Source organism: Convolutriloba macropyga, chromosome 10 (genome assembly GCF_964194025.1).
Source record: "Convolutriloba macropyga chromosome 10, txConMacr16.3, whole genome shotgun sequence".
Classification (NCBI taxonomy): Eukaryota; Metazoa; Xenacoelomorpha; order Acoela; family Convolutidae; genus Convolutriloba; species Convolutriloba macropyga.
Window position 1 is genome coordinate 21,177,076 of NC_134477.1, and position 15,580 is coordinate 21,192,655.

The 15,580-nt window shown below is 34.5% G+C and overlaps 1 protein-coding gene across 2 annotated transcripts in view; it reads right to left on the reverse strand.

Moving 5' to 3' along the window:
- Positions 1–10,361, reverse strand: part of LOC142348819 (uncharacterized) — a 36,076-nt gene extending 25,715 nt beyond the window's left edge. For both annotated transcript variants that reach the window (XM_075400343.1, XM_075400342.1), the window contains exons 1-6: positions 10,058–10,361; positions 6,161–6,268; positions 5,576–5,742; positions 5,312–5,402; positions 600–1,074; positions 22–210 (exon numbers count right to left, since the gene is read on the reverse strand). In XM_075400343.1, coding sequence (XP_075256458.1) covers positions 22–210; positions 600–1,074; positions 5,312–5,402; positions 5,576–5,742; positions 6,161–6,268; positions 10,058–10,199 — 1,172 coding nt within the window. In that variant the 5' untranslated portion in view covers positions 10,200–10,361. The remainder of the gene's footprint in view (positions 1–21; positions 211–599; positions 1,075–5,311; positions 5,403–5,575; positions 5,743–6,160; positions 6,269–10,057) is intronic.
- Between the last annotated feature and the right edge of the window lie 5,219 nt (positions 10,362–15,580).

The following is a 15,580-nucleotide window of genomic DNA, read 5'->3' on the forward strand; positions in this document are numbered from 1 at the left end:
GCAAAAATAGGTGATATCTACCTGTACTTCATCCTAGCAACAGCAGCACTTCCCAATCTGAACAGGATGCCCTTGACATTCTCGCTCAGTTTGTTGGAAGCCTCGTCGTGAGTGGCCAGCATGAGGATACTGCCGGGCACAACAGACATCAAGGCCTTGTAAAGATGCTCTGAGTCGGATTTGCGCTCGTAAGTGTCATACACGTCGTATCTAAGCAATGGCTCTTAATCCTTTTTCTTCAATTGCTTTCACCTTTTCAAAAATGGTCGTTTTCAATTGGTTCAATAGGCTCAAATCTTAATCTTCTTGAAGAAAATGGGTTGCAACTTTGCATATTGCACAAAAGCATACCACCACACATGTCCGTTGGCAGTAATAAAAGACGTACATTTCATATCTGTTATAGTTTTATACAGATATTAAACCATTGACTGACACCTCGCTTTTAAAACTAAATCCAAACCGGTTTATAAAATGAGAAGACTATAGTTTTCCATACACTAAGTTCTCTTCTACTAAGTTATCTCGTGCCTTCTCTTCTAATAAGAATCGTGCCTTTAAAGCATCATAATGGAACTTAGCTGCGAAATCGAACTAACTTTATGAACTTCCAGTTGCTATTGAAAACCAATAAATGGAGTCCTCTGCTAATTTTCTTGTGTCCTCCGTTATAGGATATCAACTGTCCATCCACACAATATGTCGGGAAATTATCACCACTTGATGTTGAGAATAGATTGACTGGAACATGGTTAATATCACACTCGATTGTCTTTTCCAGATTACTTTCAGAGCCCAACACTTCGCATTTCCTAGATGACCCTGAGATCAAATTTTGTTCTTTCTTCTGAATCGGTGCAGGTTGCTCATTTATCTGCTTTTTAGGCAAAATTGACAAATCAGGGTGGGTTTTGGTGTAGTTTTCAAGACAGTATGTTCTGTGAAGTCTATCCAGGATATTGGTTGATTGTTCATAAACTAGAATTTTGGAAAGTTTGTCGAACAGACCAAAGTACAAATTTCCAGGTTTCAGTTTGGAGAAAATCTTGGATCCAAACAGTCGGTCGACTTCATCTGAAACGAATGAAGTACAGTTTGTGAAGAGAAAAACATTTCTTTATATCCGTTTAATACAAACAGATAAACGGATAGACTTGAAACGTGCATTTGTTCATAATATTCCGACCCCTCTCATCCAAAAATTTTTGAAGCCAACAAAAATTTGACGCAAACAGCGAATGGGCGACATTGATGAAAATTTTCATAACAAGCGCTCAGAAATGTTTTATCAACTTCTTCAAATAAACATGTTGTTTTAAAACGCCGAAGACTGCAATGCCAGAAGTTCCTTTATAAATAGCCAGAAGTTGACTTCCATCAACGTTCGGTCTTTTAAAAACAGCGAGTAGCGTGTTTTAAGCAAGGTTACCTGACTCAGTGGAAAACATTAAAATCGTGGCTTAGATTTCCCCACACTTCAGCATATACAATCCAATTTTGGCGCAGCTCTTCACAGACCGTCATGTCACAAATTTCTTGTAAGACGAACGACTCTAAGAGCCCTCAGTGCCTTCCAGGCGCTACCTGACTTTTTCTCGAAAAGACCTGACGAAAAGACAAAAGGGTCAGACGAAAAATCCGTCAAGCAAAAAATCGCGTAAAAATGACAGCAGGACTAATATAATTTCTCAAAAAAATTGAAGCTTACGGTTTTTCAGAGAGTGCAGTTGAATTATTTGCTTCATTTCTTAAAAACAGACAGCAGTGTGTTAAGATAAATGATGTTTACTCAGAATGGTTGGAAACAAATCATGGTGTTCCACAGGGAACGGTTTTAGGGCCACTAGTTTTTCTTCTCTATATTAATGATTTTCGAGAAAAGGTACAAGGAAACTTCGACATAATTCAATTTGCTGATGACACAAGTTTCCATTTTAGCAGAAACTATGTCAGCGAACTGGAAAAATGTGTTTCTGAAATACTGGAGAAAACAGATAATTATCTAAAGCAAAACAAATTAACCATGAATACCGGTAAAACTGAACTTCTTTGCGTCTCGAAGGAACATGAAAATTTTGATCCAATAGTTTTTCGGGGACAAGAAATTAAACCACAAAGTCACTGCAGATACTTGGGTATAATAATTGATTCTAAAATTTTCATGTACAACTCAACAAAGTCCTATCAAATATGGCCACAGCGATTAGACCCATATACCTTTTACGTTATCCGTTACCTCTGGAAGCACGATTGATGCTAATCCCTAGTCCTTTCTCATTTAACATTCAGTGCTCTATTTTTTCAAAACTTGAATTTCTCTGCAATGCAGCGAATTAACCGACAAATCAGTTGGGGTATTAAAGTTTGCTTTATGAGAAAAAAGTTTGAGAGATCTACAGATCTCTTAGTAAAATCTGACATTTTGCCTGCAGAACTTTTAATAAGCCAGATGAGTGTTTCAAAACTTAGGAATGATATTTCATTATTGAAAACACACGGCACTGAGAGTTTTTTTCTAAGTGGTAATGTCTTAGTAAGAAAAAACAACAGAACTGAACAGCTAATTCTCTTAAGGTCGAGCAGTCGATCAATACAAAAAAGAAGCATCCAAAAATGGAATAAACTTCCGCGTGAAGTCCGGACTATCAGATCACGCTCAAAGTTTAAACGCATGTTAAAACAGCATCTGCTCCAACAATTCAAACTTGTACCGTTGGAAAGGAACGTTGGTGGCTTCAAAAGTTATTTTTACCTTTAGAAAACGGAACCACTAATTTTGATGTTTAATATTGTACTAATTTTGTTTATATAATTTTAAACTTGTAATATTTAACCCCTGAGTTATATTTTCAATTTACTTGTTTAATCTATCTCTATCTCCAGGGATCAAAAGGTTTATTTCAACGTAATAGCTTTTTCGCTCGTATCTTTCAGCAAGTTCATATTAATTCCTGGTGACTTTTCGACGTTTTACATCTATTTTAAGGTTTTTCTTTCCCAACCAGCAACTGACTCTTGGTGCCAACTAATTGGTGAAACATTTTTTTTCTAATATAGTCTTTCCAAGTTTAGTTTTATTACTCATTAAAGCTCGGTTTCTGCCGAATGAAGTTTAACACGTTTACAATAATTGCTTCATACTTGATTCGGCAGCAATTGCTCATCGTACAAGTAATTCAGACTGGAATTTAATGAGTAAAAAACTAAACTTGAAGACTATATTAGAAAAAAATTGTTTCGCCAATTAGTTTGCACCGAGACAGTTGCTGGCTGGAAAAGAAAAACTTTAATATAGATGCAAAACGTCAAAAAGTCAACAGGAAACATTATGAAGAACCTGCTGAAAGATACGAGCGAAAAAGCTATTACGTTGAAATAAAGCTTTTGATCTCTGGAGACAGAATTTAATCAAAAATACTTGATTAAAATTGGTTTAGAAAAACATATTGCCAATTGGGGTAACAATGTCTTTAAAATAAAAACGTATTACTTCGAACTTTCATTTCTAATACCCAAACAGAAAAAACATGTAACGATCAGGGAGCAAACATTTCTTATTCTCCTCGAAGAGCCAATCAATCACAGAACAGAAAAGTGATATCAACAGCTCTATTCTTAATAATTCGAGAACTCCAGAGCAAAGGTTACCAAACATAGCCGGCAGAATAGCTGCTAATAAACCTACTGGCTTGAGAAAATCTATATAGCAACAAATACATAATTGAGTTGCTAGCGCTGCTGGTGCAACACAAAATACATATTAAACAGTAAAAATGTTTTTTTAACTTTTCCCGGAAAAACTCCAGATGCTTACATTTTGTCGTCATTGAACCTGAAAGCGTTTAGTGTAACCTTAACTGACTTAAATACAATTTTGTGTTATTTTCTCTCTGAAATCAGTTTAGTATTATATCTGCAAGACCTGAAAAATATTCATTGGCCCTTGAAGATCGATTAACTCAGAAAATGACAGAAAAATTCAAAAAATTGAAATCAATTGCAAATTTTAATGAAATGTTGCTGAAGATAGTGACATTATTATCTTCATAACCATTTCTCCGTCTGAAGAGGATATCCAGTAACCCAATTCCAAGCCTTAAAAAATCATTGGCTGAAAGACAAATAAACTTAAAAGAAATAACTTTCAGAAAAAAATTTCTAAATTTTATCAAAAAACTTCATTCTATTAAAACGTTGAAAACCATTCCATTTACCGTAATAACTATGTAATAACATACTATCAAACCCTGGAGGAGGTTACCTGGCTACCGAGGCAAGAAAAAACTGAAAATAAATGTTCTAAAAATTAAAAAAATTGTTTTATCAAAAAATTTCTAAAATTCGAAGAGTTGAAATTATTGGAAACATTTCTATTGACACTAACAACCATGCAGCAATTTTTTTTATCAGACCGTGCAATAGGTTTTCTGGCCCTTGAGGCTGGACAAAAATCAAAATGCCAAAAAAATTCAGGGAACTTTGAAATTTGCAAATTTAATTTAAAAAATGCTAAAATTCGAGACATTAAAATGTTTAAAAAAATGCCATAATTACTAAAAACTATGCAGTGCCCTATTATCAAACCCTAAAGGAGATTCCCTGACCCGGAGCCAGGAAAAAACCTGGACAAATTTGTGTTTGTAGTACCAAAACATATAGCTCATAAAATGGTCATAACAAGTAATTTCGTCTTGCAAAAGACCTTCATCGACTTTTAAAAAGTTCAACCTAAGACTAACCAAAAAACGTGAAAAAAATCAAAAACATGAAAAATTGCACTATTTCGAGCTCCAAAACTCCTAAAAATGTTCTTTTAACCACAAATTAGGGCCATCGAAGCAGCTGCACCACTCTAAGCACTTGAAGGACTACTAAAGCCAACTTTGGTCCTCTAATGAATCTTAATGCCAGCTGGGCTTTACCTGTTTATCCCGTTTTGAAATATCAAAGTCATTAAAAAAATGTGTGAAGACATCTTTAAAAAAGAAAGCGCTCCAATACAACTCAAATTCTTTGAATTGTAATAAAAAACCACGACGTCCTCAATAATAGCCGCTATTGCTTCGCGGCTATTAAACAGAACAATTCTCCCATTCAAATTTAAGCCCAAACAGTAGTTGTCGAAAAAGCGTTGTTGATTTGTAAAAAATCACGCGATTTATAATAGCCTAGGCTAAAGCTTCGAAGCTGTTAAACAAACTTGAAACGCGCTATGTGATGTCGATCAACGATATCGTATCTAACTGCGCCCCGTATGTTCACGAGAAAAATTAAATGTCTAACTTCTTCTAAATCAACAAGCGCAACTTACGGCTTAGCTCAGTGGCTGGTAACTCTATCCCTGTGTAGGCTAACACCACCAGATAGCTCGATTCTGGCACAGAGTCCAAGAAGTCAGATAGCTAAAAAAAATTTAAAAAATAGTTGCAGCCTAAGAATCGTACATTATTGCCCAATTGAGAACTAAATAACTCATAATTTCAGAACATAATTCGATCAGCTTTCAAAATAAACTCAGTCATTCCACATCAGCAATGTAACAATCCTTGACATAATTTAATCCATAATTGACAACCTTGAACAAGTTGTCAGCTCCGTAGCTCTTAATGAATGTTTTGAGACTGAGGAACTGTTCCTCCTTGTCAGAGTGTCTCGTCTGATCCACCAAATTGGACGAAGGGATCTCAATCACGTGCAGCAACGTCGACAGGTTCGGTATACTCACTACGCCAATGTTGTGTCCTGGCAACATTAAGAATTCATTAGGCTATCAGTAAGTTTAGGAAGCCAATTTACCTTAATAGGTACCATTTAATTACATGTTGTTGTTGTTGTAGCTGTCGCACAGAGCTGCAAGATGATCATTTAATTACATAAATCATAAAGTCGGCTTCTTACATTTTCAGTTTTACGGATATATTCATTTAAGCCCTCTCAACGTCTTGCGTGCCTATGCGATTGCTAATTTTGAAGTTTGAAGAAAATCTGACTGATCGATATCACCCCATTAGGCCCATAGATTTAGCAATTGCCAGAATAATGTTTAGACATTTTTCTCGCCAACCCCGGTATCTCAAAATGTTTGTTCTCATACTCAACAAGGGGCATGACCTACTGTTCCAATTCTTGGATGAGTAACATTTAAAATGTTGAAACGTACCGTCGGAGCAGAGTACAACAGACTTTGATGCGAACTCGCCCACAATGCCCAGACTAATCTGACTGCCCTTGTAGCACCAGTGGTCTACTTTATAACACTGTACAAAACCTACAACAATCAATTCCATTCAATCAACACCTGCAATCTCAACACCTGCAAATCTAAGTAACTTTTAGAACAGATTTTTTCCCCGGTTACTACAAACTTTAAAGTACTTCAGAAACTTTAATAAATTTTATTACTGTAAACTTAGATGACGTGAAGAGGATAAACTAGAGAACCTATATATCACTGCTGTGCTGTGGCTTAGTTCCCGAGTTTAACTTTGAAATTATTTTCCAAACTTAAAGCTGCTGATTTCGCGTAGACTATATAACCAAAAGTTGCAGAAAATCTTTCACTCAGTAAGAAACTTGAAATCTTACAAAACAAAATGTTCAATGCTAAAAATCCAAAAATGCCCTATTTAAATTTATAGCTCTAATTAACAGAGTCTACATAGATCAATTATAACCCAGCGTTTTGATCCCCTTTTTTCAGCTAGAAATGACCACCACACGTTTCCGCCCATGGGACGTGATATAACAGATCACAAAATCGCATTAACCACTCAAATAAGAAATATGCTTGTAATACAATCTGGTAGTTTATTGCTTTACTGTAGTAGTAGTAGTTGCTTCACAGATCTGTGATCAATTGTCAATGGTAACCCAGCTTACATTTTTTAAAATTAATAACAGGATATTTATTAGCAGCGTGATTGCATATTTACGAACTTCTTGTGACGAAACAACCTTTCCGCATCTACGACGAGGTGGAATGTCGCAATAAAAGACAGAACGGGTCAAGAGAGGCAGATTTCTCTGCAGTGCGGTCGTTCTGGACTGATGGTAACATTTAAACCAGTTAACCTCTGGTCATTTCTACCAAAGGCCAGTTTTGATGAGACCCCTTAATGTATTCGCATTATGAGGCATCTCTTCGCATTTTGACATCAGCCTTCAACATTTTTACAAATACGACTCAAAGTAGAGGTTTAGCAGGGGCAGTATACTGTTCCCAGTTGTGAAAATCGAATTCATGCAATACATGGCCAAGTAATTTCTTCCTCTGAAACTCTTGCTGTAGATGTATTGAGTCTTTTGCCGTCCTTAGTCACTCGCATGCCTACTGTATTGCTGCACATTCAAAGCACATCTGTGTATTCTTTCATGTTAATTCTTTCACTATTTTTTATGTATTTTCTTTTTCCTGGAAGCTCTAATTGCGTTCAGTCGATGTGACGGGAACTGGTCAACAAATTGGTTTCATGCTCTAGCAACTGATGCTCTAACAATTCAGTGTGAGGTTTGTCACGCAGCATTTCCGTTCATTGTACAACTCGCTGCTGTCAGACATTTTCAAAAGGCTAATTATGGTGCACACTAAAGCTAATAATGGAGAGGTGTTTCACTGTTTGAAGATGGCTGCAGTTCGCATTGCTGATTATAGGGGACGAATTGTGTGGACATTTTTAAAGACTCAGTGGCCGCTCACTTCGTAGTTCTCATGCTAGTTTGTAATCTGACTATTCAACGTTCAAAGGAAGTTAAATTGCGTTTTATGGCATTGGGTATTTTGTCATTGGGTAAATGCCATTTATTTATTTTCAAACAGGCCAATCAAAGATTCAACTAAGACTGGCTCAAAAGTTTCGGCAGAACAATAAAAATATAGCCGGCAGATTTCCGGAAAATAGCCGCGATAGATGCTTGTGGCCTTCCATGAATTGAAACAAATAAAGAAATAAGATAGACAGATTGCCCACCAATCCTTTAATAGACGACTAGACTTTTTGGTTAGATTCGAACTGTCATTTTTATGACACACACGCTCTATAAGGAAAAAGCCATATGGAACTTTTTCAAGACTAATATTCGAAATCCAAAAATCAAGACTTCAAATATCAAGAATTAGAGCATATGCTTTTGGCACTACTATGATGCACACTATTGATCTTTAACAAGTAAATGTTCATAAAATTTGAAGTTCATTAAACAAAACAAGAAGTCATTTTTTAGCGAGGTAAGTCACGCAATTGACCTAAAAGTAGAAGAAATGACGTTGTTACGCACACAACTTTTAACTGCAAAGCAGTAGAAATCACTGAAATTGAAAAGTCAATGCAAGGAGTCAGGTAGCAGGAATCATCGCTGGAGACGACGAATTAAAAAAACATAGCCGGACAGGTCCTGAAATACAATCCAAAGAATTGAATGAATAAATTAGAAGTACACTACTTGTGCAGCTGAACAATGCCAGCCAGAGCACGAATAAAATCATCTCACAAAATTGAGAAACTAAAACTATCAGACAAAATAAACAAAAATATACTCATTGCTAAAACTCTTGAAGCTTTTACCCCGAAGTCATAATTTGATCCCTTTAAATATGCTCAAAACCAATTTTTGTCTCCGAAATCGGTTCAGTATTATATCTGCAAGACCTGAAAATTCATTGACTCTTGAAGATTGATTAACCCAGAATATGACAAAAAAAATCAAAAAAACTGAGATAAACTAAAATTTTAAAGAAATACTGCTGAAAATTGTGAAATTAATATCCTCAGAACCATTTCTATGTCTCTAGAGGCTATCCAGTAACCTAATTCCAAGCCTTCAAAAATTAATTGGCTCAAAGATCGATAGCATAACTTCAAAAAATAGAAATTCATTCTACTAAAATGTTGAATACCAAATCATTGCCCCTAGCAACACTGTAATAACACACTATCAAACCCTGGAGGAGACTACTTGGTTACTGAGGCAAAAAAAACTGCATAAAAGATATACGTTTTCCAAAATTGAAAAAAAATACAAACCTTATCAAAAAATTTCTAAAAGCCGAAATGTTATATTGTTGGAAACAATTACATTGAGACTAACAACCATGCAGTAACTTTTTATCAGACCGTGGAATAGGTTTTCAGGCCCTTGAGGCAGGACAAAATCAAAAATAGACAAAAGTTTTAGGAAAACTTGAAATGCCGATTTTATCAAAAAAAAAGCTTAAATTCGAGACATAAAATGTTGAAATGCATTCTATTGTTACTAGAAACTATGCAGTGCCCTATTATCAAATCTTGAAGGAGATTCCCTGGCCCCGGAGCCTGGAAAAAAATCTGGACAGACTTGTGTTTGTAGTACCAAAACACATAACTCATAAAATGGTCATAACAAGTAATTGTCTCTCGCAAAAGACCATCATCATTTTTTTTTAACTTCAACATAAGACTAATCAAACAAACAATTCGAAATAATAAAAATCGCACCATTTTGAGTTCAAAAACTTTCAAAAATGACATTCTAACCTTAAATTAAGGCCACCCCAGCAGCTGCACCACTCTAAGCACTTGAAGGACTACCAAAGCCCACTTTGAGCCTCTAATGAAATTTAATGCCCGTTGTGCTTTACCTGTTTATCCCATTTTGAAAGATCAAATTCATTGAAAAATGTGTGAAAATATCTTGAAAAAAACAGCGCGTCAATACAATCGAATTTCTTGGGATTGTAAAAAAACCACGATGTCCCCAATGATAGCCGCTATCGCTTCGCGGCTATTAATTAGACCAATTGAATTCAAGTTTTCTTACCAAATTTCTCATTATTTACATCTACAATTAAGTTTAGAAAAAAATCGACAAAATTTTTAAGACATTGATAGAGATGGCATAATCCTAATTGAGCTGGAGAGTGATATCAAAAAGCTATAGCTTCAGAGTAATAGAAAGTTCAAGAACAAATTACCATGCTTTGCAGACTGCGCTCAGGGACAATTAATTTATTCAAAAAGCTTTAAATTAGTAAACGCCGTTGATCAATGATGAATTGAAATCAAGATTTGAAGCAATTAATTACCTTTGTTATCTCTGACATAAGTGCCCTTCTCAGTCTCGTTATGGGTGACTTCTATGTTCCTCTTCAGCACAACAGAGAGATACACGAAGAGTGCAAAGATGAGCAGAACCACAATTGATTTGCGTCTCAGTTTGATTAACATTTTGATATTAAGCAACTACATATACACATATATTCACACCACTGACGAAAGAGTGCCTTTCAATTTGGTTGCTAGTAGTTTTAGCTTAGAGCTCCAAGTTGTCGAGTTTCACCATCCTGTACTCTATGAATAAACAGTAATCACTAATCTATCTATCATTATTATCTGAAATACAGCACAATTTTGAACCCTTCACCACTAGTGTCATCGCAAACACAAAAACAATTGAACACAGGTGCCAACGAGGATTCATCTCCAAGTCTACCAAATTGGATCTAAACTCCCGTTTACAATAAATGTACTAGATCTTTTATTTGCTGTAAATTTCAGCGCTATATGTCAATAAAATTATCAACACAAGCTATACTTTCTTGTGATCAAATGTATATTAATTACATTAGCTACTTTTACAAACTATCATTCTTAAAACACTAGAGAATAGTAGGAAAACTTTCGAAAAATTAAGTAAATAGCAGAGTTAATCTACTTGATTGGAGCAAGTTGTTTGTAAAGTCACTAAAAACTCTTAGTTAACAAAAACTCGCAAAACTCACAATCAAGAAATCTCTTCTTCACTAGTCAATAAGAATCTCTCTAAGTCTTTAGTCTTTTTGTTGGTTTCTCTACTATTTTACATCAATCGACGCATATTCATGAGAAGTTAAGATATTAATACAGAAAAACTGACAAGCCTACTTACATAAAAAATCCCGATAGAAGTTGGCCAGTTTTTTGTAAGCAGCAGTGAGCTGAATTCCCCTGAAATCTGTTCAACGTGATCAGTAAGTTGTTGACTTCACAACGCAAATTTTGCTTGAACTGATGGAGGCATGATCATGTTGAACAGATTTTACGTGGAACTCAACTCACTGCTGCTTAGAAAACTGGCCAACTTCTGTCTGTATTCTTTCCGTAAGTAGTCTTGTCATGTTTTCCGAATTGAGATCTACTATACTTCTAATGAACATGCGTAGATTGATATAAATTAAAAGAAACCACAAAAATTATGTTGACTAAAATTGACTTGAAAACAGGCAGTTTTACAATGTAAAAAAGCATTTTGTGCGTTTTGTCAGCGAGTATAAACCAAACGGAAAAACTCACTCTTATACTCTTATTTCACAGATTCCCACATTGATAAGAAAAAGGAACGAGGAGGCTCGGTAATGTGCGTTCGCACAAAGTTCCGTCCCCATTCATCCACATTTTTGGAAAAATTGTCCACCAAATGAAGAATGAACAAAAAAAATCGCCTCAAACGCAAATAATTCAGTGGAGTAAAAAAATCCGCATTATTTTGAAGTGATCTGTCATTATTAAGAAAGCGAGGTAAAATGAATAACAAAATGAAATAACAACAACAAACATTAATTACATCCAAAACTTTATGTAATTTTTTTTAAAAAAAATTAATAACAAAGTCAAGATAGCGTCAGATAAAACTGAAAAAAATAACTTGTACTTTACTACAAAAGCTATGGGACCAGTCCATAATAAGGCTCGGTTACAATTAGACAAAAAAGAACCAAAACAGCAATGTTAATAAACTCGCTGATATTTTTAAAAACATTTAATTTCAATGTAAAGGAAACCATTAGATATCAACTGAAAACATCCAAATGTTTAATTATCACCACTGCCAAATATAGGATGGCATTAAGACCTGTCTTTATTCAATTTCTTACGCGGTTACAAAAAGAACAACAAATAGAGATAACAAACAAAAATTCAATTGAAACTTGCGAGAAAACGTTGTCGAAGCCGTAAAGCCATATTTAGCCCATGAAAACATGTTCAATCGCCCCTTCTGCGAATGCCAATAATGTATTATGTGACCTATCATAAGTGAAATTAGGTGAAAATTTGACAAAAAAATGAAAATGTGTAAGATTAAGAAAAACTTTTGCATTTTTCGAAAACAATTATTTTCAACGCCATGAAAGCCATTAGCTACAAAAAGAAAATAAGGTTCGTTTATTCAACCAAAAGAAGTCTTTGAGAACTGTAAGAGTTCAGACAACCTTCATTCTCCAAGAACTTTTATATGACTAAAAGACAAAGTGAAAACGACAGCTAAAGATAGTAAAAAAAACTCAATTAAATTCTTCGAGGAAGTGGAGTCGAAGCCGTTAAAACAATAATCTGTACGTTTGAAGATTTTGATATGTTCAATTGTACAATTTTTTGAACGCCAGTAATGTGTTATGTGGACTGCCAGTAATATAAAAAAACGAGAAAGCCAGAAAATGGGCAAATGCCTAAAACTAAAAAAAATGTGAAAACTGGTAGTATCAAAGCCAGAAAACCCTAGCTTGACGCGTAAAATCGCAATAAAAATTAAATTATAATTCAGTAGAAAGAAGAATTCTTTCTTTACTGACACTAAGCTACCAGTTGACCAAATTAAAAGAAAAATTGTGGCAAAGCTCAAAAAGCCATTGTTTATTTAAAAATCAAATAGTTTCCAAAGTCAAAACGACCACAAGCTTTCGATTAAAAAATTAGATACATTAATTTGTAATTCCTTAGTGAGCCAATTATACATGTAATCAGTGAGCTTTGATTTGAATTGTTCTGTTCTTTAATTAACATAAATGATCGAATTTTTCTTTAAGAAAGACCGACTGATTACAATCCGAACTATTTTTGGATTGTAACAGTCCAAATTTAGACCAAAACCAGCCTTGCTATTGCTGTTCTTCCATTAAGAACACATAATTGTTTCGAATGTTATGAATGTTATGGATATAGCTAATTTGTTCGTAAAAAATCAAAAATAAATGCTTCGTTTTTGATAATCATTGAGAAAGTTAGCAAAAACAGCAGAACTTTAATTCCAGAGCACTCTTAATGGAAGTGGACCAAGGACTTACCCCCTTTGGCGTTTACAAAGAGTGTGGTGGTGGTGTTTGGGTGTGTAATTCCAGCAAACTTAATCAAAGTGGACCAAAGATGATAATTTCGTGCAATTTTTGATGAAAAAAGCCTATTTTTGAAATATTAAGGCAAAATTTTAGCCAAAAAAGTAAATCAAAATAGTCAACAACAATTTTTGTCTTTGAAAATCAAATCACTAACACTATTGTAAACAAGTTTAACATATTTTAGCAAAATTGACTAAATTTCAGGCAAAACGTCTGGAAAATGTGAATAAAAATAATGCAAATCAGTGTCAATATTCAGAACAATTTAAAACCTTGATAACTCGCTCTAGAGAACGAAATTTAAAAAACCTTTTAATTCCATATTCTACATTGGATGGGTTTTTAATCATACCACTCACAATATATATCGATGAATATATCGATCGGTCAAAATTGACTGAGCACAAAAACCATTTGATTATATAGTTCTTCCCCCCTCAAGAGGGGTCGGAACAAATAGAAAAGGATAAAAAGCTTTTTCACCGACTCAGTACCAATACTCTGTGAGTTGCGATCTGGGCTACAAAGCACATCTGAATTGCGAAGGGCCTATCTGATTTGAGTATTAACAGGCTATCTGGCTACAATATACAAGGTGAAATAGACAATTGAGAGCATGCGAGAGTCTTAAATATTTCCCTTTTAACAAAGAGAAGGTATTCAAACACTTAATTATATTAATCCAGTAATATCGTTAAGTTTTTATCTTTCCAAAAATTAATTAAAAATGGAGTGTGTAGAAGTCATTTTTTCTAAGTTACGGATGATCGAAAACGCTATTGAACTACAAGCTTATGACAATTTCAAAAGGAAAGACATCAAGCGTACAAATTCATTGATGGAGTTGATGAACTAAAAACAGCCGAAAGATTCTGGAATTGACTAGAAGTTAAATTTGTCTTAGAGGAGAGACAGCTATCAACGTAAATAAACTATTTAATTCATTATACTGCTCATTTAATAAAAAGGAGGAAAATAAATTTGGAACAATAAAGCTATAACTGTACATTTTCATCAGACCTTGGAATGCCGTTTTTCAGCTTAATGACAGACAAAATAACAAAAAAAGGCATACCCAGAAAAAGAACTAATAACAGAAAATTCAAAACTTAATCAATTTTCTCTAGAACTTTCTACAAGCTGAGATGCTCCTGTTCGCTTAGTAATTATCCACTAGAAAACTGACACATGAAACACCAACAAAAACTGAAGGGTCAGCAGACCAAAGAAAAACTAGATTTCCATTAGATAAATCATGTCACCAAAAATAACCCACTAACGACGGGCAAATTGCTAGCAAGTGGTCAGGAAAAATGTGTATTTGATTTTTAAATATTGTGTCACATTGCCTATCTCTCAGACATTGTTAATTTGTATATTTTTGTTTTCGAATTATAGTGATTGTTATTTTATTTATACTCAACTCTGGGGCAGGCTGAAAAGTGCGTGTCTATAACAACGTTGTCTGTCCCCTCCAATGCAATATAATATTGTGCAGTATTTTGTAACTTTTTTATTGAAATTAACTTTCTTTCTCTTCTTTAGCTAGTTGCGGATAATAGAGCCCAGCTCAAGCTTAATTAAAAAAAACTATGAGACAAAAAGTGGGTCGTACAAAAAATTGCATGACCAGCAGGCCTAAGATAATTGCTACAAACTGCCTTTGAGAGCAATTAAAAAACTTTTCCGAAAAGCAGTGTGAAGAAAACACAAACACTGGGTTCTGGAAACACCTCAATAGTCTTGAATTATTGAATCATTTAGGCCAATTCAAATATAAAAGATAATTACGTCGCGTGATAAATTGAGTAGCGACCACTTAATATTTTTACACGCACGAGCACATAGCTGATAAAGGCAAAATAAATGCTGTCAAATAACCGCTGGATTTGATGATACAAGTTTAAATAAAAGACCAATACGTTTACAATAATTGCTACCAACTTCGTTCGAGAGCAATTAATACGGCTCAGAGGGGCAACTTCTAGATGCGGTTTTGAATAGCATTTAGGCCAGTTAGAACATAACCAACTAGAAAGAACTTAGAACATAACCAACGGACTGAATGAACAAAAGCAACAAATAAAAACTGCATTACAAGAGCATTTGACAATCGATAACACTTATCAACACATATAAACAAAAGTTGAAGAAAGAGCACTTTACCTTGAAAATTAAAATCTCAAATAAGAAAAATGCCGACAAAAGCTAAACTAAAAAATTCAATAACATCCCTCAAAAATTGGCGGCGATTTTGTTTGAAGAGATTAGCTTTACATCAAAATCATGAAAACAATTAAGCTGAAAAACAGTAATAAAAACTTGTCATTAGCAAGCATTCTAGGCCTACTAATAAGGCGATTAAAGGAAAAAAATGACAAAGGTTAACAACTACGATTAAAACTCAAAAATCCACTAGTATTATTTGATACACAAATGTTGTTGGAGTCATTCAAA